Raw genomic sequence first — 9,688 nt, 5'->3', positions numbered from 1 at the left:
TTTCTTTCTTTCTTTCTTTCTTTCTTTCTTTCTTTCTTTCTTTCTTTCTGCTACATGAGTTTGATAACTTCAATAACAACAACCTTAATTAGCATATATATAGTACTATGACTTCAGTCATGAAACTTTGTGACTGGAATGTGCATGAAAGAAATGTAACTGTAGACATAATGGTGAGAAGTTCCTTAGAAGTCTCTAGGTTTTTCTTCCTTAGGGACAGTCTGCAGTTCTCTAAAATAGAGTTCTGAAATTCATCTGCCCATTCTTTAAACTAGGCATATATGAACTGGGAGTAAAATGGAAGAATTATAATTCCCATTTTCTATCAGAAATATTGTAAGGAAATCAAAAGCATTATAGTTGAAAGCAGTGTTTAGATTCTACTTTTCCACTTCAATAGCAGAAGAAATCATCTGAATACTTGATTTTGTTTTCTTGAGATTTCTAGGAATCGTGGAACCTGTGGTGAATTGTTCTCATTTTTGTGGTAAGTAAAACTTTTCATATAACACAAGAACAAATCCCAAGAATAAATCTATCCCTGCATCCCTGCACCCTGCACCCTGCACCCTGCATCCCTGCATACATCCCTGCATACATCCCTGCATCCCTGCATGCATCCATCCCTGCATGCATCCATCCCTGCATCCATCCCTGCATCCATCCCTGCATCCATCCATTCATCCATCCATCCATCCATCCATCCATCCATCCATCCATCCAGAGACAAAGAGACAGAAAAAAGCATGCAGACGTATGTCACCATTAAGCCATATCAGATTTCCGTGTTATTTTCTGATAAGTTAAACACTTATACATTTAAACTGTTTCAGTTAACTAATAAGAATGATTTAAAATATCACTATATTTAATGTGAGTTTCAAATATTCAACTTTGGCTACATTAAGTCTAATGTAACTAACAAGTCTAATTGTTTTCTGATAATATAAGGATGTTTAGGATGTTGGCAAGTTAATTCCATTGATCTATTTGTAATCAAAGGGTGGATGAATGTTCTTAGATCTATTAGCATTTTATAATTTCAAATTGTCAATTTGTTAAAGTTATACAAATCCCATAGATTTCAAAAGAAGGAACATTTCCCATTAAATAGCAATGAGACTTTCCAGTGCCATTCCAAGCAGAGTTATAACTGTCTAAACCAGTTAACTTCAGTGGAGTTTGAAGAATGTCCCGGTGCTTAGGAAAGCAATTTTAAAATGTTTAGCTTCGGATGATTCTGTCCAAAGGAAGCATCATTTTAGTTAGGGTACCACATTCAGATTTTACACCCTGTTATTTTTTAAAAAAAAATTAAAACCAGCATTTCACATGCAATTATTATATTGCAAATTAGTTTCAATCCGTATAATACTTAAATGATTTTGTTTGTTTTAAATCCTTCAGTTGCTATAACTGTTTGCATGGCAGGATAGTTAGAGGTATTTTAAGACATTTTCTCTTTAAATAAAAATAACTCTTTTAAAGCAAGCAGTTGATACTCTGAAAAAGATAGCTTTTGTACTTCAACTGATTTCTTTGGGATGCAAACAATTCACAGATGGTGCAGTTCTGAGCAGAATTACAGCCTTCAAAGTTTACTGAACTCAATGAGTTTAGGGGAGTGTAATTCTTCGGAACTGCATGGTAAAATATACTTGGGTCTGTAAACAGGGTAATAAATGTTTCCTCGGGTCATAAAGATTTTTTTCAATCACCACTTGGAAATATGGTAAGTTCACCTGTGGAAAAAAATGTTAGTGATGGTGCCACCCCTAAAATAATCCTGTTCAGGATTTTATAGGATCTCAGGGACTTGAACAGGTTGATTTCTTCAACTCCAATATTTCCCCTTTGAGTTTTTCAATATTCAACATACTTTGGAGCTTACTCAGTATATGACAACCCTTTTTTTGTGGGGCGCCCTTTATTTGGGGAATTCTGTGAATATGGGAAGAGTCCTAACTAGACTTCAAATGGTCTTCTTCCCCCAACCCCCAGCATTCATAATCATCATGGGAGATTAGGATAGCAACTTTACTGTGAGATGTTTGATGACAAATTGGGGGCTTGCATGGAGTCACAGATAGGGACAGAGATTTTGAAAAATACCTTCAAAATCTCCCCCCCCACCCCCCGGTGTGATTTTGCAGTCCTTGAAAGCCTGATTACTACTTTAACTGACTCTTATACAATAACTAACCATCCAGCTGATGTTGGTCCAGCAATAGCTACTAGCCCTGGTGTTTAAAGGGGGGGAATTGGGCAGCAAACTTCTGAATAGCAGTGCCAAAAGACATCATCAGGAGAAGTCCTTTGCTTCTATGCACACGTAGTTGTCCTGCAGGGCAACACATTTGGTTTCTGTTTGAGTGCTAGACTAGAGGGCTCACTGGTGTCACCCAACAGAATCCTCTTTTTATGTTAACATTCCATCCCATGTGAAGCTGCTTTACTATTCACCTATTTATTTAATGTGGTTAATTTACCAAATCACATTTTTCAGTTTAGCTTGTAGAGCTCTCTCCTTTGGCTGTCACTGACCAATTATTGCAGATTTCATTATCCACATAGGGCCAGAGAGTCTTCCCTAAGATATAGAAATATATAGAAATATTGAAGTTATCCAGATTAACTAGATCTCAACACTTTTAAGCGTGTGGTTTTTAATGATTCCACAGTCTCAAAAAACTAAGTGTAATTTCTGCAGGTTTATATGCAGTGAGTTCTTCATAATGGGTGAACTGGTGGCAGGGGAGGACAGGGTTAGAAAGCATCTAGTGAAAAGAAATATTGGTATATATGAAGGCTTTACAGAACCAGCCAGTGTGTGATTTATCATATGAGTACACAAATGTCTGTGAGTATTTATGTTCTAAGGCATTAGCAGTACTGTGAGCATAAATCCCTTAAAAGTTCATTTTATACATATTAGATTTGTATATAGTATGCCAGTGTGGTGTAGTGGTTAAGAGCAGGGGGACTCTAATCTGGGGAACAGGGCTTGATTCCCCACTCCTCCACCTGAGTGGTGGACTTTTATCTGGTGAGCTGAATTCATTCCCCCTCTTCTACACCCAAAACCTACTTGGTGACCTTGGGCTAGTCACAGTTCTCTCAGAACTCTCCCAGTTCTTCCCAGCACATATGAGACACTAAAAGGACATCTTGGGGAGGATATCTGCAGTGTTTCCCCCCAAGACGTCCAAGGTGTCTGTTGTGGGGAGAGGAAGGGAAAGAAGTTTGTAAGCCTCTCCGAGTATTTTTACAGAACAGAAAGGAGGATATAAATCGAAACTGTTCGTCTAGCCGCTGCCATATGTGATATATTTACTTACAAAAGGGAGTCAAGAAATATTTGCTCCTACGTAAGGGCAGTGTGGAAAACGTCCATCCCAAATAGTTTAAACACAAGAATTTTTCCCCCATGAAAAAGGTATGTTCATGCTTTTGATGCAAGTCTAGCCCATTTTCTCAGTGAGTTGGATCTTACCAGCGTTGCTATAGGTCCATGAAGGGAAAGAGGTGATATCTCTTAAATCCCCTAATCACTGCAGCATCCATCCCACATGACTCTTTATCCATCCAGATCTTCCATTTCCCAGCATAGTATTTTGCATGGTCAAATATTCACTGTGGATACTGAGCAGCTTTACTTAACGCTGAGAATAAAGCACAGACAGTTTAAGAACTCCTAAATTCTTAAATTAACAGTGCATTTAATTTAATTTTCAGGACTGTTTTCATAGTAAGAACACTGGACTTTAGAGAATCAAAAGGAAACTGCTAAATTGATTGTCATCATTTCATCATTCAGTGAAGTGTCAACAAAGACTGCCCTTTGATGGTATTTGTTCCCCTTCCAAATGAAGAAAATAATTTTACCAAGGTCAACCAATTTTACTGAAGTGACTGAATTTGTCGTTTTGGGTTTAAGCGATCATCCTGACCTGCAAGTGCTATTGTTCATTGTATTTCTCTTGGTTTACATAGTCATAATGGTGGGCAATATGCTAATTTTCATTCTGATCCTGGGAGATCCATTTCTTCACACACCAATGTATTTTTTTCTCAAGGTCCTCTCATTCTTGGATGTCTGCTACTCTTCAGTTACCCTCCCCAAAATGCTGGTGAATTTCCTGTCGGAGGACAACAGAATTTCCTATACTGGCTGTGCTGCCCAAATGTTCTTCTTGCTTTTCCTAGGGGCTTCTGAATGCTTCCTCTTGGCAGCTATGGCCTATGACCGTTATGTGGCCATATGCAAACCACTGATGTACATGATAATCATGAGTGAGAAAGTCTGCCTTTCGCTGACAATCCTCTCATGGTTCTTTGGCAATTTGGTGTCTCTGCTTCAGACAGTGTGGGTTTTTAACTTGCCCTTTTGTGGATCAAATCAAATCAATTATTTTTTCTGTGATATTCCACCCCTCATTAAGCTTTCTTGCATTGACACTTCTTCATATGAGATGCAGCTTTTTACAGCAACAATCCTAGTTATTTTGACCCCCTTTTCCCTCATCCTTGTGTCCTACATTCTGATTGTTACCAGCATCTTAAAGATGGCAACAGTGGAAAGCCGTAAGAAAGCCTTCTCCACTTGCTCTTCACACCTCTTGGTGGTGATTTTGTACTATGGGAGTGGCAGCCTGATCTATCTAAAGCCCAAATCCACTTATTCACAGGACAGTAACAAAATGCTGGCTTTGACGTACACTGCTATAACACCCATGTTGAACCCAATTATCTACAGTCTGAAGAACAAAGAGATCAGTAAGGCAATGAAGAGGATGGTGAACAAAACAATTCGAAAAACACTTTCACATGGGACATAGGTTATTGATCATGGCTGATTGGTGCTGTATAATGCTAAATTGGCTATATTATATTTTAAAATGCTATACAACCCCCAGAGTCCAAACAAGTACAAGAATCCAATAAAGGTTGAAGTCTTCCAAGAGGTTGCTTATGGAGCCTATATCTTTAGAATGGAAGAAGCCACCAAAGTTGCAGGATGGTTTCTTAGGGAGACTTCAGTTTTTGATGTGTAGAGTGATAAGATGCATGGAAACTTATTGAAATTGGATATAATCCCATTCTTCTTTCTAAAGTAGAAGTCCAGTTCTTACCCTCTAGAAACAGTGGCCGCTTTTTCCATCTATGCCTATCTTTAAAATAAGAGATGTTCTCAGGAGATGGCAAATATAGTTGCAGACATATGAAAAGGTTCTTTACAGCCTGTCTGTCGGCCAGAAAGCCTACTTCAGTAGAGAAATGAGGAATTAAGCTTTGAGGCTGTGGTCATGTAGTTAAAGCAGAACAAGATGAAACTGAATCCAGACAAGAAAGAGGTAAGGCTGATTGGAATGGCTGATACTAAATCCACTTGTGCTGGACGGACTTTGCATTTTAAGAGCAAGTTAAGACCTTGGGAGGGTCATGGACCCAGCCCTGCTGTTTGAAAAGCAGATTGGTATGGTGTTCAGGAGAACCTTCTATCAACTGCATCTGATTTGCCAACTCTCTTTTTACCTAGACTCAGCTGATCGGGTCATGTTGATTCATGATTCTCTGACCTCACAATTAGATTAATGCAACATTCTGTATACGGCTCTGACCTTGAAGACAAACGAGTGACTATCACCAAGGGGCTAGCCATTGGGAACATATGTTGCCCACCTTGAAACTGCTACAGTGGCTGCAAATCTGTTTCCAATTTCAACTCAAGGTTTATGACTTTTAAAGTTCTTCATGACCTGAGATGCCATATTGGAAGGATTGTCTCCTTCCATATGTCCCTGTGTGCCTACTATAGTCATCAATCTGCCATCTTTTCCCCCCCTGATTCCTTCTTTTCTTACAAATGTGTCAACCTTTTCCCTACCTTTCATCTTATCCTTCTCCTCTCAGTAGGAACATGATGCCACAGAATGTGCCCTCCAAAGCTGCCATTTCTTCAGAGGATATTGTTGCCTGGATATCAATTGTAACTCCAGGAGAACTTCATGCTTGACCTGGGAGTTCCTTTTCATACAGTGAAGGTGCCAAATGACTGGGAATCAGGGTTCTTGAATGGTCATCTCATCCCATGTTGTCTAACTCAGGACCAACCCAATCCTACTATTCCACTCCTTCCCCCATTTAATACACATACAAATATAAACACATACAAATACACATACAAATATAAACAGGGATTCTGTCCCATTTTAATACTCTAGAATTGCTGTTCTTCAGACCGCAGACAACTGCGGAAAGGGGAGCCACTTGGCTACTTTGATTATTGTATTCCATGCTGAAATGGAGATTGTTTCTAACAAAAAAGAAAGACAACTCTAATAGATTTTTAACTAATTCCGTGGGGAGCCCATTCCAATACATAAGTGAGTCGCACAAGCAGTATCACCACCAGTTGTAGGAGGATCCAACCAGCTTTTCTGCAGGTTAAAATGGAAGAGAGTGTCTCCTCTTAACTGTCCAAAAGGCTAGGCTGGAGATCATGTGACCCATGTTGGAAAAAAAATACATGGAATTTTACAGGTTTCCTGGCTAATCCCAGACAAGCTGTAAAAACTCTGAGCTGGTGCCTAAATGCAGTTTTGGTGCAGATGTGGGCTAATTAGAATTTTGTATTTTGTATGTTTTAGTTTGTTAGCCACCTTGATGGTTCTTGTCAGGGTAGAAAGGCAAGATAATAATTTTGTAAACAAAACAAAACAGAAACATCTTATAATTTATTGCAGTAAACTATCATGCACCCAGCTTTTAAAAGGATCCCCAGCAGAGCCTTTGTGGGTAGTCAGAAGGTTCCTTTCTTCTCATTTTTACAAGTAGAAGAACTAGTTACAGATTTCCATAAATATAGATTTTCATGCATAGTGTTGGGTGTACACACACCAGTTGCGTGAAAAATTTTCCATGACAAGCACATGGTGAATACTGATAGCTGTGACAAAGTGAGCTAATAGGGTGCACAAAAGAAAAAGGGAGCATGGATTTAGGTAAGGGGGGGGTTCTCGGGATTGAACCCCCCCATTCATGTCCGAAGCTCCGCCGCTCCGTTTGTGGGTTTTTAAAACATTTTAGTGCTTTTTTGGTTTTTGGCCTGCAGGGGGCTCATTGTTTTGGGATAGCAGCACCAAATTTTCAGGGATAGTTTGGGGGACTCTCCTGATGATACAACCCAGGGTTGGTAAGGTTTGGTCCAGGGGGTACAAAGTTATAAACTCCCAAAGGGAGTGCCCCATCCTCCATTGTTTTCAATGGGAGCTAATAGATGAAGGCTACATTTTTGAGGGTACATAACTTTGGACATCCTGAACCAAATTTCACCAAACCTGAGATGTACTATCAGGAGAGTCTCTTATTGATACTATTCAGGTTCTGTGAAGTTTGGTCCAGGGAGTCCAAAGCTATGGACTCTCAAAGCTGGTGCCCCCATGGTTTGCAATGGGAGCTAATAGGAGATGGGCGCTACACCTTTGAGGGTCCATAACTTTGGACCCCCTGAGCCAAACTTCACCAAACCTGGGTGGTATCATTAGGAAAGACTCCTAAAGATACCCTGAAAGTTTGGTGCTTCTAGCTTAACAATTGCACTCCTGACATCAGGCACCCTCCAAATTTCCCCAGATTCTCCTTTTAAATCCACCCCCTTCGGCATGGATTTAAAGGGAGAATCTGAGGTCCTCAGTTAAGAAGAAGAAGAAGAAGAAGAAGAAGAAGAAGAAGAAGAAGAAGAAGAAGAAGAAGAAGAAGAAGAAGAAGAAGAAGAAGAAGAAGAAGAAGAAGAAGAGGAGGAGGAGGAGGAGGAGGAGGAGGAGGAGGAGGAGGTGGAGGAGGTGGAGGAGGTGGAGGAGGAGTTTGGATTTATATCCCCCCTTTCTCTCCTGTAGGAGACTCAAATAGGCTTACAATCGCCTTCCCCTTGCTCCCTCACAACAAACACCCTGTGAGGTGGGTGGGGCTGAGAGATCTCCGTCCCAGTGCCGAAGAAGCCTTCCATCAAGGAACTGAACGACTACAGACCAGTTGCTCTAACATCTGTAGTTATGAAAACTTTTGAAAGGCTAGTGATGTACCATTTGAAAACCATCACGGATCCACTGTTGGACCCCTTGCAATTTGCATACCGAGCAAATAGATCGACAGACGATGCTGTTAATATGGCTTTGCACTATATCCTACAGCATCTTGAATCGCCAAAGACCTATGCAAGGGTCCTCTTTGTTGACTTTAGTTCAGCATTCAATACTATCAGACTGGACATTCTTCTAACCAAACTAAATCAGCTAGCAGTACCTGAGCATATTTGTAAGTGGATCACAAGCTTCCTAACAGATAGGAAACAGCAGGTGAAGCTAGGAAAAATTACATCAGACACCTGTAAAATGAGCACAGGGCCCCCCCAAGGCTGTGTACTTTCACCACTTCTCTTCTCTCTGTATACCAATGACTGCATCTCAAACGATCCATCTGTTAAAATACTGAAATTTGCAGATGATACAACAGTGATTGGTCTCATTCGAGACAACGATGAAACCGCATACAGACGGGAGGTTGAACAACTAGCCTCGTGGTGCCACTGGAACAATCTAGAACTGAACACACTTAAAACCGTAGAAATGGTGGTAGATTTCAGGAGAAACCCTCCCATCCTACCTCCTCTCACAATACTAGACAACACAGTATCAACAGTAGAGACCTTTAAATTTCTAGGCTCCATCATATCTCATGACCTAAAATGGACACCTAATATCAAAAATGTCATCAAAAAAGCACAACAAAGAATGTTCTTTCTGCGCCAACTCAGGAAGCTCAAACTGCCCAAGGAGCTGCTGATACAGTTCTACAGAGGAATCATTGAGTCTGTTATCTGCACCTCTGTAACAGTGTGGTTTGGTTCTGCAACCCAACAAGATCGACACAGACTTCAGAGAATAATCAGAACTGCAGAAAAAACAATTGCTGCTAACCTGCCTTCCATTGAGGACCTGTATACTGCACGGGTCAAAAAAAGGGCTGTGAAAATATTTACTGACCCCTCGCATCCTGGACATAAACTGTTTCAACTCTTACCCTCTAAACGTCGCTACAGAGCACTGCACACCAAGACAACTAGACATAAGAACAGTTTTTTCCCGAATGCCATCACTCTGTTAAACAAATAATTCCCTCGATAATGTCAAACTATTTATTATATATTTATTATATAATTACTGCACTACTTTTTTCATCATTCCTATTTCCCATCTCCTCCCAATTATGACTGTATGACTATAGCCTGTGCTGACATTTCATTTTATTTTATGATTTTACATTTTATGTTTTTATTACTATTGATTGTTTCCTGATTGCTTACTAGACCTATATGACAATCATTAAGTGCTGTACCTTATGATTCTTGACAAATGTATTTTCTTTTATGTACACTGAGAGCATATGCACCGGAGACAAATTCCTTGTGTGTCCAATCACACTTGGCCAATAAAGATTCTATTCTATTCTAAAAAAAAAAAAAAAAGCTGTGACTAGCCCAGGGGTAGGGAACCTGCGGCTCGAGAGCCTCATGCGGCTCTTCTGCCCTTGCACTGCGGTTCTCGAGCCAAGCTGCCGGCCCCATCCTTGCCCGCCCTGCGGGCAGCAGGGCGGGCGCACCAACTGCCCACGGTTGGCTGGGCCGTGC

General features: G+C 40.4%; 1 protein-coding gene across 1 annotated transcript; it reads left to right on the top strand.

The window, feature by feature from the left end:
- The first annotated feature begins 3,866 nt into the window (after positions 1-3,866).
- Positions 3,867-4,838, top strand: LOC125424826 (olfactory receptor 10A7-like). The gene has a single exon (XM_048482255.1). It carries the CDS (start codon positions 3,867-3,869, stop codon positions 4,836-4,838), a length of 972 nt encoding a protein of 323 aa, XP_048338212.1.
- The last annotated feature ends 4,850 nt before the right edge of the window (positions 4,839-9,688 follow it).

Source organism: Sphaerodactylus townsendi, unplaced genomic scaffold (genome assembly GCF_021028975.2).
Source record: "Sphaerodactylus townsendi isolate TG3544 unplaced genomic scaffold, MPM_Stown_v2.3 scaffold_1140, whole genome shotgun sequence".
Classification (NCBI taxonomy): domain Eukaryota; kingdom Metazoa; phylum Chordata; class Lepidosauria; order Squamata; family Sphaerodactylidae; genus Sphaerodactylus; species Sphaerodactylus townsendi.
The sequence above is the reverse complement of the archived record's forward strand: the minus strand, read 5'-3'. Positions and strand labels throughout refer to the sequence as shown.